Below are 24,271 nucleotides of genomic sequence, written 5' to 3' on the forward strand. Positions count from 1 at the left end.
CATGATTCTGGAAATGGTGAGCTTCAATTTGGGGAACTTAACAAACAAGTAAACCAAGATTTTCAGTAATTTCAGAGCTGAGACTCCAGATTTGAGTGACTCCAGAGCTGAACAGGCAGTGAGCACCTGCCACTTCCAAATCCACTGCAAATGTGAGGATGACTATCCTCATTCTTATATATATTCTTATAACTTAGCTTATTACCCACTGAAGCTGAAGGCTAGGTTCTCTTTTGCTTCAGTGAATTAGAGCCAGATCTTTAAGGTCGCCAGTCCTGGCAGAGTACAAATAGTCAAAACGGCAACTGCTTCGCTAGAATGAAAATGCACTGTGTATTTTCTTCTATTTCTGCGCCCGCGTGCTCTCTCTCTCTTTTTTTCTTCCCCCTCTTGCCTCTCCCTCCTCCCTCCACTTCTTCAATGTCAGAGTTTTCTGGCAAAGGCCTTTACAGTTTGCAGTCAAAACATTTAAAGTGTTTCTCAATAAGTGACTGGAAATAATTACTCCTGACACCTGCACAGCAGACCTAGACCTTCTGCTTTTACAAGTGCGTGATGTTCAACCCTTAAAGTTTTATGCTGCCATTAAAGACCTGTTTTAAAGTTCTTTTTTGCCAGTTTCCCTCCCTCAATGAGTTTCAGGACTGTTTTTTCAATAGCATATTGCTACAATTGCTTGTTGAGGAAGGCAAATCTCCATGAAATTTATTCCTTCAGCTTCCAGAAATCACTTCCAAGGCTCAGCTTGACAATCATCTTACTACGGCAAGTGCTTCAGCCACACATGTTCTCTTCAGACCCCTCCCGATGGCACACAAGGAGATGTACAGAAGGGTAATCAGGGTAACTGATTTAATCAAAAGCTTGCGTTTAACTCTGGTCCTAGAGTTTGTGTCCAACCAGAACCCTTAAGCAGAGGTGGCACCATCTGGAAATGTTAGATCAGGGTTTTACCACTGAAGTTCAGGGGAAAAGGGGTGTTGTCTTGGCTCTGGTGCCAGAGCTGTGAAGTATGAAGCTGGATCCGAACAACTTTGAGACTCTGGCACAGACTGAAGACTTTGGTTGAAGACTGTCCTTGGTTTTAGATTTAATGAGCTTGGGAGGGAGGGTGACGGATTCTGTTCTCTGTAAACAGTAGACTCCACCACTTCATCAAGTGTTTCGTACCACGCAAGACATCTATTATTGTCAGCACAGACAAAATCTAGGGCTGAGCAAGTCACTGAGTTAAGGCTTTTCACAAAGCCTCTCATCAGAGGCTATTGGAGAATCTGAGTAAATGGGAAGGTACAGCAGTGAGTAAAGAGCAAGGAAAACCTTGGGAGGAGTGAAAGTAGTATGAGAAACTTTCCCAAGCTTTGTATAAGGACATGACAGTGACTGGAGAGGAGACAGGTCTTAACACAGGAGAGGAGTTGGTCTCAAAGAACACATTTCTTCCCTTCTTGCACTGATTCTTGCCACTGTCCTGCCTCTCCTCATGTTGGTATTTCAAGGTCACCCTTGCCAGCCTACTGATTCTGCCACTGTCTGCTCCTGTAGAGCAGAAATGCCACACTGATTTCCAGCCCCCCTGACTGTTCTCTCCTGCTTCAGTTTTCCTACTGAATCAAATTGATTCTTTGACTTTGACTCAACTTTTTCAGGAAGTTAACCTGCCTCTTGGCTCCAGCAGCTATGCCAAACTTTGCTCCCCACTTGTCTCCATTTGTCTCTCTGAACTAAATTTTCTTAGATGTCTTGAAGAGAAGGACCATGTGACTTTTTCTCTCCAGCCCCCTTCCATTTCTCTGTTTGAACTCTTCCTCTCACCCCAAAGCTCACTAAATGTACTATTTCCAAATTGCTCTCTATCAGTTCCCTTATAGATGTTTTTCAATCTGCCCTTTGAACTCCATGGAAACCCTTCTCTGACCTTTGAGTGTGCTCTTCAAGAGGGTCTCCCTTCCCTTTCCGTTGTCACCTTTACCTTCTGAAAGTCTTCAGTAAACTTTTTTTCATTCACTTCTCTTCCTCTATCCTTTTGGGGCTACCAGAAATTTAGACACCATTCCTATGCTGATGACTTGGATCTCTTGCTCTCCTTCAGATTATTTTCCTGACTAAATTTGAATTTCACGTTTCTGTCTGAATGTTTTGGGATGGTTTACCATCTCCCAAGATTCAGCACTGCAAAACCAGATCTTCCCCCCACCCCTCCTTAGGCCAGTATGCTCTTTTCCATCTATCACAATTCTTGTCCTATTTCTTAACGTCTCTCTTGCTGTAACTGCAGCATTGCATCCCCTTGATAAATAGATCCTCGCTTTGCTGACCTCCACTCAACCTGCACTGTTAGGAGCATTGGCCTGACTCTTGAGGCAGCAGTTTAACTAGCTCTATCAAATTAAAGCTGCCCATTTTTCTTTCAAAGCTTTTTGTAGCCTATCTCTATTCTGCTCTGCATCACAGCCTCATAAAGTCAGTGCCCCCTTCTCTCAGTGCTTTCTCCTGTGCTTTGCCTTGGCCTTGGAAATCTCCACAGTGTGCCTTCATCAGATCTCTCCTCTGCATTCATACTTATTCAAAATATGATAAATTGTTTTGGTGCTGTGCTCAGAAGTACAGCCTGCCTTGCTTATGAGTGCAGTCTCCTATTTGCATATGCGCCAGGTCTACCAGGATTTGCCTCTTGCATTTTCCTGGAGCCAGGCACTCTGAGTCCAGGAGCTCTTCATGGTCTGCGTTCTTGTAGTGCTCAGTCCTGATCTTAGTCCAGTAGCAATACCAATGAATAGCAACAACAGTCACAGAGGCATAAGGGATAATGAGTGGCTGAGAGAGGGTGAAGTACTCTATCAAATTGCTATAGCAATATTTCAGCTGCTGTAGAGCTTGTAGGCAGAGGCACTTTGCAGACAAACAACTAGCAGTAGAGGTAGAAAATCTCAGGTGTGTCTGCTCTGTCTGACCATACTTTCTCTCTCGCTCTTTCCACCATAATCACAGTGAGTTCTTCTCAAACTTAGTGTCTCAGCTTGGAGTCCAGATTTAATTTTTTGAAAATATACAAATAAATCTTTTAACTACAAAAAATGTGAAGTTAAAGAATTCCTGTGCTATTAAGAAAAAAAAAATCAGCTTTCCATAGTGGTCTTTGCCTTGTCTCAAAAAACCCTAGCAATATAATAATGCAGGCACTTTAAACTTTATATGTAGTCACAAGTAAAATGTTTTTTGCATAAACATGGTTGAAAGGCAACAGAATCATGAATGCTTAATGTTTTAACTACTTGCTGTAGTTATATAAGCTGAGGTCAGCTCACATATCTGACTGAGGTCAGTGGATCCTGAAGGAGGGCCAGTTGTTCCATCAGAGGTACCTTATGCAATGGCCATCTTCCTGTCTGACTAACTTTCATGGGTTTGTTCCATTAATAGCCATGACTCAGTGTTTGAGGAAGACTGGGCCTGTGATACAAATTTAGGTTTGTGGTTTGTTTGCATTCACAGCTGTTTTAAAGATCCCATGTTGTCTTGAGCGTCAGTTCTCCACAGCAGCCCTGCACCAGGAACCTGGCACTAGACTGCTGGAGATGCATCGCACCTGTCCAACTGTTTTGTGTTGGTAGACAAGAGAACAGCTCCTTCCCAGCCCACTTCTGTAGAAAAAAATGATTTTAGGTTCATACTGCCCATCTTCAATTAGATGCCATGAGGACATCATCTTTGGGCTTCTTGCTAAGCTCTACAGTTCTTGCTGTCCTCAAAGGGTGGTGGAGTAGGAAAGATCACAGCCTTTTTTTTTTATTATTATTATTTTTTTATTTTTTTAGGGGCTACCTTGAATCAGAGCCCTTCAGCATTTTTTGTTGATCATTGTCACAACCAGGGCATGGTCCTGGGACTGGGGGCTTTTGAGGGAAGCGTGCTTGAGGGTGAAGTGGGGTCCATGTCAGTGCAAATCATCCACTGCAGTTATGGACTGGGCATCTCTTGCTGTGTGAGTGGAGCTGCGGCTTGGTCTTTGGGACGTTACTAGCTCTGCAGCTGTAACTGGTAGGTCTTGTCTGAAGGACAGGTTGTTGTGAGGTCAGACCCTCAGCTTTCCAGCTGCTTGGCCTGAGTTTGGTGGGCAAGTCCAAGGACATCTCTGGTTCACCTGCTCTGGAGTGATGAACTCCCTAGATGTCACGGGGATCATACCCTGAGATTTTTAGCTTAGCTGTGTAAATGCTGACCTTGGAGAGGCTCTCTGGTTTGGTTCTCAGGTGTGAGAGGCAGGCTTTACTTAAAGCCCAATTCAGTCCTTTTACCAGGTCAGAAGGAGACAGAGAGGAGGGATAAGGAAGCAGGAAGACCTGATCTGCAGAGAAGGGAAAGTGGAGGCTGTTTTTGTTGCAGGTGGATTTTAGGAATACTTCCACATCTTGCCCTCACAGTGAGGACCTTGCAGAGGGATAATACAACTTCCTGCTCCAAAACTGGGAGCTCTCTGGAGTCTTTGCTCACCAGGGAGCTGTGGGGACAGAGAACAGAAGGATAAGGATATTCCTGAAAGAAGACAGTTCTCAGGCTGTTTCTAATCCTTCCATCTAATTAGCTGTAAAAAGTACTAAAAATATGACTCTCCTTGTGGAGTGTGAGGGAGGAATGGGATAGGGGGAGCTGGCAGAGAAGAGGGAGTGCCTGGGTATGGAGTCTTGGCATCCTGCCTCTGCAACAGTTTCCCCCCTCCCCTTGTTGGAGTCCCATTTATTCCCCCCACATGGGAAGCGCTTCACATTTCTGTTGGAAGGAGGACTGTCAGATTGCAGGGCCCTCAGGGCTCCAAGCTCTCGGACCTGTTCCTTGTGGTCAGTGCTGCAGAATGTGTAGGGCTTTCACATCTCATTTACTTGTGTACGAACATTTTTTCTTTCTGCGTGAACATTCCTCCTTTCAGCCCCTTGGGCAGGCGGCCCCCGGCCTTATGCAGGCTTAGGTTTGGCTGCAGAGATGCCTTTCCTTCCTCTTCTCTTCTCCCTTCTCTCAGGCTCTATTTTTATTAAAAATAAGAAGCAGCTTTTTGTGTCCACTCAGTTCTCCATCGATGGGGTGCCCTCTGCTATCTATAGTCTTTACCAGTCTGCTGGAGTGGAATTGGGAGGGAGCGTGGTATACAAAAACCTGGTGGACGGCAGGGACACAACCGAACATGGAGGCACCAAAGGACTTGTCGTTCTCTGTATCTCCTTGTGGCCCATCTCCAGTCAGAGAGCTATAGGACCAAGAGCTGACTGAGGGGAAGTGCAAGGAGGATTCCTGCTTTGGGACACTACAGCCGGGGTGAAAGGGAATACAGCTACTGTTCGACCTGTCTTTTGCCTCAGGCTAAAAAGCTGCTCTGGGTGTTACATCCACTCTATGGGAAGGAAACAAGATAGCCTTAAATAGGGAATGGTGCCACTTCATGGGTTAAAGTCATCTCCCAGCCCCTCCATGAGTCAGGCAAGTGGGATGTGCTATAGGAGATGCTGCCCTTATTGCTTCACCCTCTTGCAACCCTGTTGGGCTCAAGAGAGTTGCTCAGAGCATCCCTGGAGGCCCCTTTCCAATCCCAAGCTAGTGTTCATCCAGCATGGCTCCACCAAAGGAGTCCTAGTCCTGCTGGTGTCCTGCCAAGGACACTGTGATCTGAAGGAAGCCCTCTCTTGGAAGGAATGCCCTGTACTTGAGGACGTGAGGTAGTCCAGTAGTGTACGGAGCTGATCCAGGAGCAAATTGCAAGCTGTCTACGCTGTGGCTGGAGACAGGATTGCACGGTGGCCCTCTGCCAATTTTAACTTCACTGGCAGGGGCAGCAATCAGCAGCAAAGATGCAGTAGCAGAGGTTTTGCTGTGAGGTAGCTGGCACAATAAATCCTCCAGGGCCCTGCAAAGGAGGGAGCAAGCTGTGCTGGAGCCAGCTATTCACTGTGCTGCCATCCAAGCTGTCTAGGTTAAAAGTAGTTGGGTAAAAACAGCCTGCCATGCCACAAAGATGTTGCCTGACTGCCTGGAGTCAGCCTAGACATATGTTGGGATCCACTTTCCCCTTCCATCTCTCTAATCTTCCCCCCAGCCCTCCCTCCTCTACCCTATGGAAAAGGCAGGGAGAGGGGCAAGGAAGAAAAAAGTTGAAGGGGTAGGAAATTGCCATTGAAAAGCTTCAAAAGAGGGAGGAAACAAACAGTTTCCAAAAAGGCTTTCATTTAGGCTAAATAAATAAATAAAAATAGAGCAAGAGAGAGGAAAAGAGAGGCAAGTTTCATTCACAAGCCTCCCCAATGGAAAATTTCCTAACAGATGCAATACTCAGTTGTAAGAACAAGGCGTGCATCCTGGGGCAGGAGTCAGATACCCTGGCAGTGTGCAGAGGGAAGGCTTTGCTCCCCTTGGCTTTCCTCAGTGTCACTGCTCCTTGCTCTTCCTGTCCTTCCACTTGCAGGCAGTTGGTCAGGAGAGGAAAACACCCAGTCCTGCAGCGGAGGGGGCAGCTCAGGTGAGGATAAGTGCAGGACCTATCCAGCTCTGCTGCTGTTGTCACTATTAGCTGGCAGCTCTGGGCAGTCTCTTCTGGGGCTTAGTCTGTGCCCATGCTCTAGCGTCTTTGGAAGGTGAACCCGCATCAAGCAGGCTTGGAGATTAACTACCCTGTTGTGGCCCCTTAAGTCAAAGGGCTGGGGCGCTTTGATTGAACACGAGCAGGGCCGTTTGCACTGTAGCTGCAATGAATGTGAGGTTCTGGTATGGTCCCCATAGTGCTCCTCACCCACATGCAGATCCCTCTGAAAGGAAGGGGATCTTCAGAAACTCTGTTTTAGAAAATCCCACTCCAAAACAGACTGAATTCAGGGTCAGGTTTGTGCTAGGAGCTTAGTGGATTGTGACGGCAGCTCATATGAGTCTGAGTTTAGCCCTTTGGCTCACAGCGTGAAGCAATAGACCACTGATGCTGTCTCCGTAAGGGCCAGGAGCGATGCATTTGAGTCTTTAAATGGATTCATGCTGAAGGCTGCTTCTAGCTGACAGAGGTAACTGTCAGTACTTTGTTAGGCACCTCATTCTTTTTAGCAGCTATGGGAACATGCGTGCTTTAGCCACCTGGGCAAGTAGGTAAACTGTCTATGCTTAGGAGGGTCTTTTGTCCTCTGGTTCAAAAGATTAGTCCCTGTAAAACCACAGCTTGTCGCTGTGTGGTGCCCACACTCAACTCCATTTAGAGTTGTGTGTTAGTGTGAACCAGAGCAGACACTGGAATTACAGGCACAGGAAATGATACAGAGGGAAACAGTAACTAAAATGATTAAAGACTGGGGGGAGGGTGGGGGGCGGAATGTCAAAAAGCAGAAAAACCCACCCACCCTGTTCTAAAGCAGAGGAGCTCTCTTCCAGTTCTACAAGATGCTGAATACGGCCATCTTCAGGTCTCCATCTGGCACTTCATTTGTGACCAGAAAGCACAACTAGAGAGTTGTTGCTAGCAAAGGTGAGTAACAGCAGTTGCCCAGTGTCTCTGTCTCTTGATGATATTCTGTGTGCTTATAATTCTAGGTGGAGTTGTCCTCAATCCTGCTTATTACGGTATGCGTGGCCACACAAACACCATGATCCATGAAGTGGGACATGTCCTGGGGCTGTACCATGTCTTTAAGGGAGTGAGTGAGCGGGAATCTTGTGACGATCCCTGCAGGGAGACAACTCCTTCTATGGAGACTGGAGACCTCTGTGCTGACACTGCCCCAACGCCAAAGAGTAAACTCTGTCGGGATCCAGACCCTACCAATGACACCTGTGGCCAGACACATTTCACTGGAACACCCTTCAACAACTATATGAGTTACACAGGTAATGAGTAATTTTCACTACAATTTGTAGTAAGTAATCTTCACTATAAAGTTGAGTTTCGCTGCTTCCACCTTCGTGGATAATCACTTCCCTCATGCCCTACCTAATTTGATCTTTGGTCCCTCCCGATGGTCAGGGATGGGGGAAGTTACAGTCCACGCTTGCAGAAACAACTTGGCCCCTCTTTCGCAGAGGTCTCCATTTCCATCCATCTCTCCCTGCCTTTCTGTGGGTCATTGGAAACATACTGAGTCTAGTCTTGCCTGTCTGGCAGCATGCATTTATTCTCCACTTCAGGCTCCTGAAACAACATCTTATTAGGTTCCTAATATAAATTTTGGACTTTCAGGTTAAGCCCTTTTGGCTTGATTTCCAAAGGGATGCTGGGGAGGGCCGGTGTTTCTCCTGGCAACCCAGGAGGACTGAGCCCTGGAGAGTAATTCTTTTGCCCTCTGGTAACCGAGTGCAAATCCCTTGAGATGGTAGCACTGCCAAGGCGTAAAACCTGGCATGAGTGAGGTGATGAGCTCTGAGGACACTGCTGAGGCTACAGCATGCATGAAGAGTCCTGGTGTTCCCGCGCAGCCGTGGCAAGTGCAGGGTTGTGGAGCTGCTGAGGCAGTGCCATCTTGTGGCATTGGGAACACATGACACGAGAGAGTGCTGGCAGGCTGGCTGCCACGTGCTGGTGTCCCCCAGGTCTCCGCAGATGTCCCACAAACATGCCTTGGTGATCAGAAAGCGTGTGTGTCACCGTGTGCTGCCAGCTGATTCCTGTCACCCTCAGCCTGCCCTCTTTTCCTCCAGATGACGACTGCACCAACACCTTCACTCCCAACCAAGTGGCCCGGATGCATTGCTACCTGGACTTGGTGTACCAGCGCTGGGGCCAGAGCAAGAAGCCTGCGCCCATCCCCATTCCCCCGATGGTCACAGGGCAGACACAAGACTCCCTCAGCATCTACTGGCTGCCTCCCATTAGTGGCGTCATACATGAGAGGTAAGAGAAAAAGGGAGAGATTTGCTGTTGCAATGGTCTCGGGCTTGCGCGGGAGCCCTCTGCCTGCTGGAAAGGCCAAGAAACCCTCGCAAGGCTCCCTGAGGTACAGACGGCGTTTGTGGTGCTTCCTCTGGCCCCCCACTAAAACGGGAGCCCTCACGAGCTGTGCGCTGGTTGTTTTGCCTGACACTGTTTACTCGAACAGGGATCCACCGCAGAAGTTGCTTGGCACAGAGCTGGGGGCAGGCGGGCGGTGGAGGGAGGAGTCGGTGAAGGCAACGAGGGTGGGTTGGCATGTCCCTCACGCCCCTTGCCAACTGGCAAGTCTTGCCTTTTGTGCTGGCGGTGGTGGGGATTGAGTAGCTATTTCTGCAGCTGCCCTGGTAACAGGGGGAGATGAGGTCCAGCCTCCCCCTCAGCCCCCTTTTCCCTCCTTGCCAACTCCAGCAGAGCCCACCAACGTGAGAGCTGTACTGCTCTGATGGCTGTGTTTGCAAGTGGGCTCTCCCACAAGCCTTCTGCTGTTGGGGTGCCGGGAGAGGAAGCCAAAGAGCATCAGGAGACGATGCCAATTTTTAAACTCAAGAGCGCAATCACAGAATGAAAAATGAGCTTCATTTAGCACTTATTGTATAAACTAGCCATTTACCAGGAGGAAATGCAGCCTTGTGGTTAAGGCAGGGAGCTTGAACTGCAAGAGCTGGGTTTCGTTCCCAGCACTGTCACGGACTTGCTGCGTAACTGGGGGTAGGTCAGGAAACTTTTCAAGTTGGAGAAACTGTTCTGAGGAACCTGAACCATTCAGCATGCAAGCCACATGCAGTCCTGAGGGCCAGGGCTGCTACTCTTCCTTCTCCCTCTCTAAAGTGTGGGTGTGCCAACCTCTGGTGATGTGACCGCACATCTGTAATCTCCTGAGTGTGATTTGGGAGGGTTGGTGCTTGGAGATCTAGAGACAGTTGATTCTTGAGGTTTTCATCTTGAAGGTAGGTACCGGCCACTTTTTAAAATAAGTTTGCAAAAGTCTGGAGCCTTGTGATGGCAATGAAAAACCCTCTGGCTTTGGTGGGGGACTGCTATACTCTCCTGCTTATTCCTGGCCTGGAAAATAGTCCCCGAGACGTGAATGTAACACCAGCTAATGCCTCCAATCAGCAGCTCCCTTTACTAAAGCATTTCAGCTTTTGCTAGGATATGTATCTGTGCTTTTCTTGTTGGACCTGAAGCATATATTAAAGATTAACAGCTTTTTAGATGTATTTTAAAGCTCCTTCACAAAGCTGTCCTTCCCAGTTCAAAGAAAACCAGTATTTGAGGGCAACTGCTGAATCCATGTTCACTAGCCATTTCAAAGAAACAATGTTCTCCATATCGGACCTTTCCTTCCAGAGGAAATGAGAGCATGGATCTGTTTTGCCCCCAGGCATGGAGAGGCTCTGATGGCTGGGTGGACTTGAATCATTCAAACAAACAGCTTTGATGGGGAGTGGGGCAGTTTAGGAGCAGGAAAAAATGGGCCTAGAAGGCAGACACTGAATCATCAGATCCAGCCCCTGCCTCTCACCTGTTGTGTGATCCCTTTCACAAACAGCTCAGGAGCTGGCCCTGAGGGAGGTTTCTGCTTTCCCTGCTGACAAACCAGCCAAGGAGAATGACTGAGGCAGGCAATTATTGTGGAAAAGTCCCCTTTCCTTTCCCGATTAGCACAATGAGACTCTCTTTAATTGACATTGTTTTAGCTTCCTGGCATCATAGTAGTCTTGAAAGCAAAAAAAATGGAGTTTGGGACTTAGCTGGGATAGGCCCAAATGCACCCACCCTACTACAGAGGGGCCCCAAGAAGCATGAAGTCTATTAGCCCCACTTCATGGGTAGGGAACAGACAACTCAATGACTCATCTAAGACTACCTAGAAAGCCTGTAGAAGAAAAGGCATTAAACCTAGCTTGTGTAAGGTCACTCTTATTTTCCTATTTTTGTCAGAGCTTATTCTAAGCAAAAGGACATGCCAAAAAGCTTCCAGAGAACTTAGCTTCTTTAGTCTTCCAGCTTCCCATCTGATCCTGCCTGGACAAACTGGATGGAAAATGAGTCAGTCATGATTATACATGCAGGTGTTTTTGTCTCTCTCTCTCTCTCTCTCTGGTGTGCAGGGAGCCTGACACGCTCTGTGAAGACTGTGCTGAAGATGGCACTTTCCATCAGTATGTCCATGAGGCCTCTTCCCCTCGGGTCTGTGATTCCTCTGGCTACTGGACCCCAGAAGAGGCAGAAGGTAAAGTCCTTCTCTCTTTTCCTGGCTGTGAATCCCCCAGACGGAGATGAAATGTTGCTGGGAAAAGAAAAGAAACTGCTTTTCTTGCAACTCATTAGTGTAGGAAGGACTTCCAGGTGCCCAGGAGGCACCCTGCCAGCTGGTGTTTGGCAAACAAACCCTGGCACCATGAGAGCAACTCCAGTCACTTCCCAGAAAGGTGTAAGGAAGAGACACTGGGCAGAGGGGGACACAATTCATTGAAATAAAAACCTAATGCTGTGTAGATCTCAGGGCCTCACCCAAAATAACAGGGGCGTTCACAGGCTTTGAGATAGCCCTGTCCAAAGGTAGCAGGGATGATGCCCTTGCTTAATTCCAATAAGTCTATACCAAGTCCCGAGCAATCTGGGTTAGACACAATTCTTCACTAACAAGGTGAAGATCAGGTTGGTTCAACTGTTTTTGTGCTAAGAGCTAGATGCTGATTTGGAGATCCACCTCACCAGCTACCTAGGCATGGTGGCTTGCAGGGGCAAGCAGTTGCAGTAAGAGCTTTTGGGCTTTTCGTGCTGTATCATCTCCTCTGAGGTCACAGGAGAAGAGGCAGGAGATGAGATGAAATGATCCCTATGGGCTGCCTGTAGCGAATTTGCAGTTCAACCACATGGAGCCAGAGGATCTGTTAGTTCTATGCTTTCACATGCATTTCTCAGCACTGATGTTGACTGAAAATGTGCCAGAGTGATTGCTGAGAAAGTACAATGTGGATTGTATTGCCCCTTTTGGATGAAGCCCATGCTTTGAGAACAGAAGTATCAGGATGTCACTGAGATTCAGTATCTATAAACTCACCTCTAGATTTGGTAGATTATGCAAGTATCTCTTTTACTAGGATCCCTAGTTGCACAAAAAAAAAAGGTCAAGTTTGTGCTTATTAACTGAAACCAAACAAATCAAAGCTTAGCTCGTTTATTGTTGGTGGTTCCGGTTTCCCCTGCCTGTCTGGTTTGCTGGCAAATTAGAACTGCTTCTGGAAGTATTCCGTGTTATTATCTCCTTTGCATGAGCTTGCAATTATCACAAGTGCATGATTGCTCTGGTGAAAAAAGAGACAGGTTTTATCATGTTTAGAATTAAATGGATGCAGGCTTTGAATTGGCACTGAGCTCTAAGAAATGCTTGCAGTGCTTGATGAAGACAAGGGTATTTCTACTACAGGATGATGAAATCAGGTGATACTTCTTGAGACTTCATTTCTTTTTCTGAGTGCTAATTCACTCACAAGGGAGGCAGGCTGGAGATTTGAGGTCAGCCTGGGCATCATCCCAGAGGTCCCAGTGGAGAAACAACCTTTCAGAGCCTGTTTCCCTGACTTGCTTTGGACCTGGCCCCTTCCTGCCCACAATCTATTCCAGCATATGCCTGTAACACTCTCCCAGACGAAACAAGATTCTTCAGCTACTGCTGCAGGAAAGCTTCAATCTGTCTTTGCTCTGCTTAGCATCTCTGTACTCTATCCAAACCCATTCAGCTTCAGGGACTCAAAAGTCTTATGGCATTGGCATCAGGTGCCCTCTTGGCAGGCCTTCTACCCCTAGGAGACTACAGAGCAAGTTTCATGTGCTCCCCAACTGTACCCATACTGTCACTAGAGCTGCTGGTGGCACTGAGAGCAGCTGTAGTGTGGGTGCCGTTGTCCATATCTCCCAGTTTGTTAGAGTGCTGTGACATACCAGGCTTGGCAGAGCCAGTGTTTGTGTATCCAGTCTGTATGTGGAAAACCGTTGCTGTCTATTGCTTCCTGGGATTTAAGGGCAGATTCTGCCAGCTTCGGAACATGCCTGTAGTGGGTACACAACAGTGCGGCTGATGTGTAACAAAGGAACCTGCAGCTATAGCGTAGAGATGCATAAGATCCCATGCTTATGATGTACCTGTAGGGCATATTGCCACTCTGAGTCTCCTGTGAAGTCAGTTGTCCCCTAGCTCTCATCGATCTCTTCCTTGTCCCTCTGTCTAGGGCCCCCGGATGTGGATCAGCCCTGTGAGCCCAGCTTGCAGGCCTGGAGTCCAGAGCTCCACCTGTACCACATGAACATGACTGTGCCTTGCCCCCAGCCCGACGGCTGCATCCTGGAGTTGCGCTTCCTGCACCCCGTCTATCCAGATTCCCTCACGCTCTGGACCACATATCTCTCCACGGACTCTCCCAAGGCGCTGTCTGACATTGAAGTCCTAACAGAGCATGGAGAATCCATCCATCTGGGCCCCCTAGACACCTTCTGTGATGTCCCTTTGACCGTGAAGCTCAACATCCATAAGAAGGTGTCTGGAGTCAAAATCTACACCTTTGACGAGAGGATGGAGATAGATACAGCCCTGTTGACCTCCATGCCCCATAGCTCTCTCTGCTCCTCCTGCAAACTGATACAATACAGAGTCCTCCGTGATCCTCCATTTGCTGATGGCTCCCCTGCCACAATGGCACAAGCACACCGCAAGTTCACTGACACGTGAGTGGAAAGATTGCTTCATCATAGGCCAAGTGGGTGGTTGCATTAGTTTTGATGACCACCTCAGGTTCTGCATTTGAACTCATGAATGCTTCTTACAGGTATTAGTGTTCAATCTTGTGAACAGATTCCATATTCAGCATCAAGAGAAGGCCTCAGTAGGTCCATCATGCTAGCGCAACCCTTGCCAAGGCGCTGAATCTAACTAGAAGGAACTCATTAAACCTAGAAACATTTCTCCATAAACATGACCAGTAAAATGATTGTTCAAGTTAATGCAACTTCTCTCCAGCTTAAGCCCTAGGGAAAAAAATGGCAGGGTCCTCTGCATGACCTGGCAGAAACCCTCTTCCCACAGTCTCTGCCTCTGGCGGTTTAGAATGTGAAGACATATGTCAAACTATGATGCTGCCTGGGTACAAACATGTGAATGCTATAACTGTGATGAACAAATCTGCTGCAGATGTATTGGTTGTTCTCTCCTGCTTTTGTTTGAATCCTCTGTGTTTCTGCAGGGAAGTCACACCTGGGCAGGTGTATCGCTACCAGGTGCAGGCAGTCTCTGGGACAACCTTAGGAGAAGCCTCCCCACCGCTAATCCATGTCCATGGAGCTCCCTACTGTGGAGATGGGAAGGTGACCACGTAAGTCAAGAATCCCATGCTCTTAAGAGAGGTTCTTTAGGCTACCAAGTAATTCCTGCCCTAAGGAGAAGCGCTGGGTTGGTCCTCCACCCAGGAACACTTGGCTGAAGACAGCAGCACTGAATGCTTGCAAGAGATTGGGCTAAAAGTTTGTTTTATAAAATGCCATGTCAATAGAAGATGGAGATGGTCTTTGTGAGGAGCAGGATCTGGAGGAGGGGTCTAACTTGAACTTTCTCCCTGTTGGTGTGTGGCTGCAGTGCTCGGATTCTGGTCCCTCTCTGTGAACAGTCACAGAGTCTGACCCCAGTGGGATCCATCTTTGGGATCATCCCGTGTAACCACATGGTAGCCCTGCTCGGATAGATTCTGCAGCAAACGCAGCCTTATATGCCTCGATGTGTTTAAAGAGCTGTCCACTCTCTACTTAAAACTCCAAGTGAAATGCACCACACTCCACAGTGAGCAATTCCAATGGTTACATTTCCCTGTCTGGGATGATTATGCCAAATTTCCATATTTTAGCTTTTTCAGACTTCAACTTCCAGGTTACTCAAAATCATTTTCCTTTGCAAACAGCTGTCTTAATTGCCTGCTTTTCCTTTGCTAAAGCAAGTGCAGGAGGGATTGTGGTACCATATAAGACCCACCAAGGGAGAAGGGCTTACAGTGGAGCTAGATGTTAAATTGATGTAATCTGGTATAGCTTTAGTGTGAATTTATACCAGCTGAAGACTTGGTTCAGAGAGAGCAAATGACCGCATTACATTCCATTGTCAGCTTCAATAGAAAACTAGAAGCAGCAGCAGAAATGGGCAGAAGCCCGCTGAAATGACAGATGTTCCTGTTCCTGAACTGTTGAGGGGAAGGCCTTGTAGGAAGGCTTGTCTATTGAAGTTTTCCTTTTCCGTGGTTGTGTGGAATAGCCAAAGATGGGAAAATGGAACACTTGATTTTTCATGTTAGATATGTGTGGAGATAGGTGGGCAGCATAAAATGTATGTATGTGAAGCTTTTTCTCCTTGCATTTTAGGCTGACAAACTCCGTGTATTTGTGCATGTATGAATATGTAGGAATCAAAGCATTTCTTTCAGCTTATCCCATCAGATCTACTTTTTCCGGTAGAGGGACTGAACCTTCTCATGGAAACTGCATGTGGTTTGTTTTGTTTTATTTTGTTTTCTTCTGAGATGCCATGCCTGTCATCTCAGGGTTGATTTTTGTTCCATCTGTGGCTAACTTTCTCCCTCTCTCTTCCCTTCCCTCTCCTTCTCCATCTCCCACTGAAGCACCAGCCCCATCTTGGAGAACCTCCCACTGTCTCCAACACTGGCTTTCTCCAGTTCCTGCTGCTCTGTTCTTACTCACTTTTCTCTGTTGTATGTACTTCATTTTCTGCCATAGTTTTTGCCTCAAGCTTTACATGTGGTAGAGACTTGCCTTCTCTCATACTCTACTTTCCACCCATTTTTGTCCCCTGAGAAGATACGGTCTCTTCTCTCCTCTCTCTTATTATTTGAGATTGTTGCTCTTCTCCCTTGTCCTGTGGAAATAGACTCGAGGCTGAGTCCTCACTCCTCATGGGGCTGAAGTACTCAGGAATTGTTGAGTCAGGGGCAGTCTTAACACACTTGGTTTTGTTCTCTTAGGAGCTTGGAGGAGGAATGTGATGATGGGGGTTTGCTGGATGGAGATGGCTGTTCCAGGATGTGTAAAAAGGAAAAAGACTTCAACTGTGTTGGTGAGTCCAAATGGATTGACTCATCCTTTCGAGACAGGAATCAAAATGGTGCACTATTCACACCTCTCTGATAACATGTCTCAGAGCATGTGGTGACTTACCTCACTGCAAGGCAACATGGATCTTCAGCCAGAACGATCTGTGGTGCTTGTCCATTCCTTGTAATGGGAAATCCCTGTGCCAGATGGCCAGCGTGGTTCCTACCAGCCATAGCCTTGTTGGGAGCTAATCTCAATATGCACCTTTCTGCTCTCTGGGGCTCTCTCTGGGTAGAGTGTGTGTCCAGATCCCCCTCACAAGATTGCCTTGCAAGGTGGCCTGGTCGAAGTGCTGCACAGCCCAGGAGAGGAGGACGTGTGTGCCTTGAACCTGGTTTGTAAACAGGGCATCTGTGGTCTCTTTGCAGGGGAGCCAAGCCTATGCTACGTGCATGATGGGGACGGAGTGTGTGAGCCTTTTGAGAAAGCAAGCAGCATCCTGGACTGTGGTCTCTATACCCCTGAAGGATACATTGACCAGTGGGCAGCAAAAGCCTATGCCTCCCATCAGGATAAGACATCATGTCCTGTTTCCTTGGTGACTGGGGAGCCTGTTGTGAAGGTGAGAGAAGGCATGAGAAAAGAAAGACTTTTCTAGCAATGTCCATGTAGTTAAGCTGTGGAACTCACTGCTGCAGGAGTTTACTGAGGCAGAAATAAGATCTTCAGAGCAGCTCTCAAGTATTCATTGACTACTGTATTTCCACGCAGAGAGCCAGAAGAAGACCTGGGCTTTTCTTATGCCCCACTTTTTCAGTAGTCTACAGAGCTAGAGCTAGAAACTGCAGTATGTGGAGGGGTATTTTATCAGAACAGGAAGCACCTCCCCTGTATCATGAAGTTTGCTAAACAGTGACCACCCTCATCCCACCAAGTAAATGCATAACTTGGAGGGTGTGAGTAGTTCCATTGTGTCTGTTTAAAAAAACCCCTAAGTCTAATAGCTTATAAGGTCAGGGCCTGAAAGGATAAAATCACTCATACATCAGCATCTGTGCTGTTCTCAAAATGTCTGATCTGAAGCCAATGAAAAATCAATGGAAAAATAGTCATCTTTCATATTCATCTTTGGAGCAGGGCCTGGAGATCTAGGATAGGATTTTGCCTGATAAATGTTAATATACTGCATATATTCCTGCCTGAGGAGCTGAAGAAGGGGGACAGAAAGAGTCTGTAGAGAAGGCATACATTTATCTCTCTGTGCTTATGCATTTCTATTGACTTGATGCAAGAAAGCATCCTCTTGAGACCTGGAGCATGATTAAATTGCCCAGATATATATGTCTAGTAAGAAGCCCTGGGCTCTGGTGTCTGCCCCTCTAGAAGGACACAAGCGTCTCCTAGGTTTCATGGTCAGCGCTAGGTGGATGTCACAGATACTCCAGCGCATCAAGTGGCACTGAAGGCTGGTGTTTGGGCAAATGAATCACATCTTCAGATGCCGTTAGCCCAGTCAAAATCTGGAGGCCAGGGCCTTTCCTAGTGTCTTACAGCCTAGCTCATTCTTTCTTGCTCAGCCCCACAGAAACCACAAGCTACTTCAACATAGCATGTTTACAAGACCCCAGAAGGGCAAAAACCTCCTGTGCATATGTGTAGGCGATGAGATGCCACTCCTGCTTCTGGAACCCACATCCCAATTATCTTCGTGCTAGAAACTGACTTGGGGCCCTTCTCTCTCCTTCACATTGTGTTGGCTCTTTCTTGAGGCTTTGTAGGTGCTGTTCAATTCTATCTTTCTCTTCTTTTCCTTGCTTCCTTCTGGGTTAAAAAAAGTCTTGCCTTTCCAGGTATGTAAATCCCACCTTCATGATGTGCCAAAGGACCTTCCCCTTGCTGCTTGGTTCCCTTGTACTCCCAGCCAAGGCAATGCTCAGGATCCAGATGGTGAGAGGATGCCCTTGGATAACGAAAGAGTTTGGCTCAAGGTAAGTAACGATGTGTGTTTGGGCACAGAAGGATTTGCTTGTCTTTGCTCCAGCATTTCAGTGACAAAGGCCAGTCCTTTCTGCCTTGGGTTGTCTTTCAGCAGGAGCTGCGTCAGCCTTAAAAACCATTCAGATAGGATTTAATACTCTACTGAGTCTTCACAAAATCCAAATGCCTGTGGCTTAGGTAGGTTGCCCCACTGACACTGTGATCTGTACCTGTTACAGCAAACCCATCCTGAGTGCAGGTTGCTGGGAGAAGAGTTGTGCCTGAAAACAGAAGCCCACAGAAATGTTTTGAAGTTGAGAAATAACAATTTGCTTCTGACAATCCTCTGCAGCCAGGCTGTGCCATTCCACCACAGAGTGGGCACAAGCCCGTTTAGCTGTGTTTTAAAGCCCAGGTTGCCCTCACTTCTCATAGCTGTGAATAGCAGCAGAGGGTAGCTCAGAAGTCACGAGCAGTATAGGAGAGCAGTCTCTTTTGGGAGGGCTGGAGTGACCTGTTGTCTGAGCCTCTGAGAAAGACTGCTTTCTGCATGTGCCAGGATAAAGATCAGAATGTTTTGTCTTCAACTTAATAAAAATCCCACTTAAAGACAGAAAACTGACTTCATCGGGATATACGCTGACATCCTGAAAGGTCCTGAGCGTGTCAGGTTGGTGCTGTGCACCCTGAGCCCAGAGTGAACCAACCCTGGCAGGCAGGTCCTTCTACCCTCCCAGCGCCTCCAGATTAAAGGAAGCGTTTCTGTATTTCCGAGCTGCCGAGTCGTGCAGCCTGATGGTGGGCTCCAGGCCTGCCTCCGCAGCCGTGGGCTGCCTTTGGGAGAGCGCCCAGTGCCGCGGGGGTGGCTGAGGGGAGCATGGACTGGCTGCCGGCCCGTGGCTCCCCACGCTCTGAGGCAGGGTCAAACCTCTCCGTCATGGCAGGCGGAGGAGGAGGACAGGGGAGGCTGGGAGAGGATTAGGCCAAAGTGATTTTTACAGCATTGATTTTCTGACCGCAGCCCCAGTTTGGAGGTTTCGTGGCTGTTGCCTTGTATTACTGGAAAGCTGTGATCTGGCTTGCTTCTTCTTCTACAGTTTATGAGGGGCACCTTGCCCTGCTTTGATCGAGGTTGTCTAGAGAGGAACTGTTGATGTGAATCATCAAACCTTAGTCAATAAACATTGCTATTAGCTCTCAGTCCTCTGCTTCTCCAACTTTTTCTGCCTCTCCAAAGAACTTTCTTTAACTGGATATTTTTTCCTTCCCTGTCTGTCTGCTTAAAACCTACTTTCTGGCTTCCTTCTCAGGCGTAGACCGTGACATATATACCTCCTTTCTTCCTTTGCTAGCAGGAAAGCAGAAATCTCCCTCTCTGTCCTACCTAGATGAAAGCTTGCTTTCCACTTCTCACCAGGGGTTAAAGCATGTTCCAGTTTTATTGGAGCTTGTGGTCAGTTCTCTTCCTCTATGGATGTTTATATTAAAGACTTTCATTACTGGTTCTCCATGCTCTCTTTAGGAGTGCTATTATTTTCTGCCCATAAAATTATTTATGGACTAGTAATAAATATGCCCTTTTCTTTCTTTCTTTCTTTTTTTTTTTTTTTTTTTAATAGATTTTGCCTGATTGGTAACATATTGGGCTGGGAAAGACAGATTCTTGTTCACAGTTTGCCTAGCACACCCGCCTGCACAAACAGGAATCGTGTTGTTCATGCACACATGTACATCCATGTGCACACTGTTTTGTGCCCATGCACCCCCATGGCCATTTTAAAGCTGCACCTGTGTCACCTGCATTAAAATGGCACCACAAGTCTCATCACAGAGTAGGAATTGATTCCTACAGCATTTCTCAAAAGGTGGCACCAACGAGCAGGGGAAACATTGGGTCCTGCTGTAGGCACCCAGCTGTGAGCAAGCTAGGGCCAGAGCAGGACATGGAAATGTCGGTGCCACCGAAGGAACCTTCCACCATGCACCTTGGGTCCATCTGCAGGTGGGAATCGTCATGATTTGCAGATTTGTGGCCATGCTTTGTTCTTGGGTTCGAACACATCCAATGAAGAGAGGAATCAAAATCACTTGGAAGCAAGTCAGGGTGTGTAACACACAGGAAATTAAATGAAGGGCGGGGGGAAAGATTAAGAACATAGCCCACTGTGGCCAAGCACATAATATGAGAAAAGGAAGAATAAATGGGATGTTAGTTAGAGGGGCAGCAGCTGACTTACCTAACTCAGGGTCACAATTTCCCTCATCTCTGAACAGATACACGGTAGGAAGGGAAAGGTGAATCCTTCCACCTCAGGCTGTGTAGTCAGTGTAAAGCCCCACTTGACTCCTCAGAACACCTTTCCTCCCCTTGGAAGAACTGCATTTGGAGGAGTGGGCAGCAGGTGGCATGGCTAAAACTGGCCAGCTCCTGCCAAGCTGCAGCTTTCTGGCTAGGGAGACTCCTCAGAGCAGGTTTCCTGCTCCGTACTGGGCTTTGAGCACTGCTAGATTTTCTTTTTCTTCTTTTTTGTCCTCTCATCCTCTTGCTTGTGGTTTGGTTGGTGGCTTTTGTTTTTTGTACCTTCTCTTCCCCTGCCCTTTCTCTCCGCCTTGCCTTTGGTTTCTGCGCTCCGGCTGGAGGTGGACACCTGGCACATACAGACCACCGGGGCAATTTCAGGCCCTGGGGGATGCGCCAAGCCGCAAGGGCCGTTCCCTGGGGCTGCCCCTCCCGGTGGGGCAAACCCCAGGTGAGACAAGCGGTGGCAGAGGGAGAGCACAGGCAGAGCAGGACAGCCATCCTCAGGGCTTGCTCGGGGTTGCTGCAGAGTGCACCTCCCCGAGAGGTGGGAAACCTGCTTCCCGGTCCGTGCTTAGCCAGCTGGGACTTGCCCTCCTCTGAAATATAGCTTGCCTTGAATTTCTGGGCTCTCTTTAAGCCTGGATTCCACAAAAACACTCCATAGGGTGGATCTGGATCAAAACACATCGCAGCACAGGGTGGGGGGGTACTGGGGTCGGGGAGAAAAACATTTCTGTCCTCTTGCTTCCAAAGAACGTCTGCTCTGCAGTGATTGATGCCATGAATTTCCCGGCCGTCTCATATAGCCTTCAGGGCTCCTAGACAAGTGGGGAACTGTCAGTTTTTGTAATAGGCAGGACTTCCTGCCACAAATCTTTCCACTTTTTGGCTGACAGACGGTGTGCAGTCACTCTGGGTACTGGGGCCTTTTCTTGTTTTTAATGGAAACATTTCAGTGGCACAGCTGGTAGTTCTGCTCTCTGGATGCCTCGCATGCCCGGTCCACACCATGTGGTGTGGAAGTCGGAGCAGAGCTAGGAAGGTCGAAAAAAGGATTGTCTGGCCCTGGGTCAGGTGTTGCTCAAGGTTAAGAGTAACAAGCCTTGCGGATCTGGGAAGATGCCATAAATTTATTGCAAGGATTGATACATGTGGGGAAAACTGGTAAAGGGGAGGAAGAAGATTAGGTGGGAAAGGACTGCGTTCCTGATTTTTCTTTCTGTGCGTTCCCCACTGCTTCTGCCTGTTTTCACACTCTGTTCACCCCTGTTCCTCTCCTGCTCTTTCCACCTATTCCCTGCTCCATCCATCTGCAATCTGCTGGCCTCCTAGACCTGGTGCCGCTCTCTCTCTGCCTTCACTCTTTCCCTCTCTCTCTCGTTTGTATCAGACCAGAAAGACTGCCTCTGCAGTTCATTGCTGGGAAGTATTTCTGCTGCCCACCCACTCTTAGGGTCTCCCTTGCCTTCTCGTGCAGGTGTGCTTCCACAGGCCGGGAGTGCCTACCTCCGTCTTGGTTTTCCTGGCGTCCGATGGCACCGTCCCAAGTGACCAGCGCAAGCCAACTGTCACTGTCCAACTGAGCGACATAAATGGGCTGAACCTCTCTTTGGGTGAGTGTCCTATGGGCTGCAGCACCAGTCCTCTGTCCCCCCCACTTTCCCTCTCTGGCCACTGAATTCCTCTCCCTTCTTTCCACGGCTGGATTTGGAAGCCTGCAAGTGCGTCAGGTGTGAGCAGGGTTATGCTTGTTGGCTCCTGACTGCTATCAAAAACAACGAGAGTTGCTGCTCTTGTGGCCAGGACACCAGGAGCCCCCAGCATGGCTGGGCTTCCACTGGGTTAGGTGCTGGTGCTCCCATCCCAGCTCCTTCTGCTTCCCAAACTTCGCACTGAGCTCCAAGCTTGTCTGATGGGTCCAGAGGCATGGGAAAGTTGGAGGGGAGGATCTTAGCAGTGGGAAAAACGAGAAGCAAAATGAATATCACCAGAGCTGAGCTAGTGGTTCTTTCTTTTGATTCCCCCCTCCCCTAGGGACACATGAGCTGTCATGTCAGCAGAACCCGCTCATCATCAACGTGACCCACAACCAGGAGTACCTTTCCCACCGGATCGCTTCAGTGCTGCTCAATTTCTCCTCCCCGCTTGTGGGCATCGCAGCTGTGGCCTTGCGGACATCCGCTCACTCCAGTTCTTCTGACTCGACCACCTGCCTCTTGGAACACGAGGAGGGACACAGCCACCAGACCTACAGGTATTGCCTCCTCGTGGGCCCTTCTCTGATGGGCACATGGAGCCCATCTCTTCCAGGGCTTTGTGCTTCATTTCTGACGTGTTTAGCTCTATTCACTTGTGTACAGGCACCTTTTGTCTACTTGCTGAGTTGTTTCACGACTATTCTCAGGTGGCTTTTGAAAGGCAATTTAAAAATCTAGTGTAATAAGACTCGATTTGCTTATCTCACTGAGGGGGAACATAGGAAGATAGATTCTGTGTGTGGCCTTTGCATCTGCATAAAACTACATTAAAGGACCCTTTTCAGATAGGGAAATCAAGCTCCCCCTGATAAGGAATTATCATTAAGGGCCACCACTGAAGCTAAAATTTAGATTTCTTTTGAGTATGCTTTACAATAGTATTGAATTTGATGAAAGCACACAGTTTTGTTCTGCAGGATCAGAGCCCTGTTTGGGCCTCCCTCTAGCATGGCGCCCAAGAACGTGCTAAACTCCAAGCATGTGAGCATCTCTGTTAATAATACAAAATTTCATCAACTAAAATACCCAGTGGTTTATAGTCAAGGCTGTGTTTGCATTCCTCCTCAGAGTGGGCTAGTCAGATCCGTCTCCATTCTTCCCAGCCACACCACGTGGGTTAGCCGAGTTCCTTGGGAGACGGAGCTGAAGCTTCCCAGGTCGTGTCTGGCACCCTCACTGCCCTCGTTAATGTGGAGGAAAAACACCGCAAGGGTGACTCTCTGTAAAACAGCCTGCTGGCGAGAGCCTCGCAGACGCCTGCCTTTCCGTCTGGGTTTTGGTTTCCTTCCACGCCACCACCACGTGTCCCAGGCCAGTTTCCCAAAGGAGGGGAGCCGGAGCTTCGCTCGCCCTGTTTGGACTTGGGTGCCGCAGAAGATTCCTCGAATACCTCCGCGTGCACCTCCTCCTCCTCCCCTCTCTGGCTTCCCATCCATCCCAGGCCCTACACCAAGTCCTACGCTGCCCCCACTATAATACAGTGATAACAATAATAGTAGTAACAGCACTTTAATTTATTGACGTCCGGTGCTCGCAGGCGTCTGTATGTCTTCATAAAGCAGTAAATGAGAAGCAGTATTTGCAGAACAGGGCACTGTGTTCCAAGTAAATTGTGCTGGCAAAGGGACAGGGGGAAAAACTGTCATCCAAGATAGACTAAATAAACAGGGCAGAAAGAACGTGCTGAGCAGAGATGCAGACCCAAGAAGGAATTAAAGGAAGGTGCTCGGCTTTGTCCTAGAGGAATAGTGGGGCTGATGACAGCCAGACCTGCAAAGTCTGGCTTTGCATTCAAATCCCAGGTTCCCTGAAATTACAAGTATCCAGATCCAGGGCTCTGGTCCAGCCAATTACTCAAATTATGCGACTGGGAATGCTAAGTTTGGGTCTAAGCTTTTCTGAAGCTGTGGAGGCGTTAAGAGTTAAGGGCTTTGCCTAGGGTCATCAAATCACTACTACTATCATTATTTTTCTTCTGCTGATGGCCCTGCATGGACAAACATCCTTCATAATGAATGAGTGTGCATGTGTTTGTCTAAAAGCTCGTGGGATCATAGCGCAACTGATTTATGTTATGTACATTTTGCCTTTTTTCTTTTTCTTTTTTTTTTTAAGTGCATGTGTGATTTATACTGAAACATAAATCTTAGTGAGTCAGCATATAAATATTATTCTCAGCCTTACATTAAAGGATCAGTGTCCCCCTGAAATGCAGTCAGTTTCCTCCTGGTAGCCGTTATAGCTACGTAC

General features: G+C 47.9%; 1 protein-coding gene across 1 annotated transcript in view; it reads left to right on the top strand.

Annotated features, from left to right (window-relative positions):
• Window positions 1–24,271, top strand: part of PAPPA2 (pappalysin 2) — a 119,685-nt gene that overhangs the window by 36,721 nt on the left and 58,693 nt on the right. Inside the window, exons 4-13 of the mRNA XM_064515609.1 lie at window positions 7,558–7,851; window positions 8,659–8,851; window positions 11,005–11,126; window positions 13,129–13,621; window positions 14,137–14,265; window positions 15,916–16,007; window positions 16,414–16,607; window positions 17,836–17,973; window positions 21,742–21,877; window positions 22,299–22,518. Of these exons, the coding sequence (XP_064371679.1) occupies window positions 7,558–7,851; window positions 8,659–8,851; window positions 11,005–11,126; window positions 13,129–13,621; window positions 14,137–14,265; window positions 15,916–16,007; window positions 16,414–16,607; window positions 17,836–17,973; window positions 21,742–21,877; window positions 22,299–22,518 (2,011 nt within the window). The remainder of the gene's footprint in view (window positions 1–7,557; window positions 7,852–8,658; window positions 8,852–11,004; window positions 11,127–13,128; window positions 13,622–14,136; window positions 14,266–15,915; window positions 16,008–16,413; window positions 16,608–17,835; window positions 17,974–21,741; window positions 21,878–22,298; window positions 22,519–24,271) is intronic.

Source organism: Dromaius novaehollandiae, chromosome 8, assembly GCF_036370855.1.
Source record: "Dromaius novaehollandiae isolate bDroNov1 chromosome 8, bDroNov1.hap1, whole genome shotgun sequence".
Lineage (NCBI taxonomy): Eukaryota > Metazoa > Chordata > Aves > Casuariiformes > Dromaiidae > Dromaius > Dromaius novaehollandiae.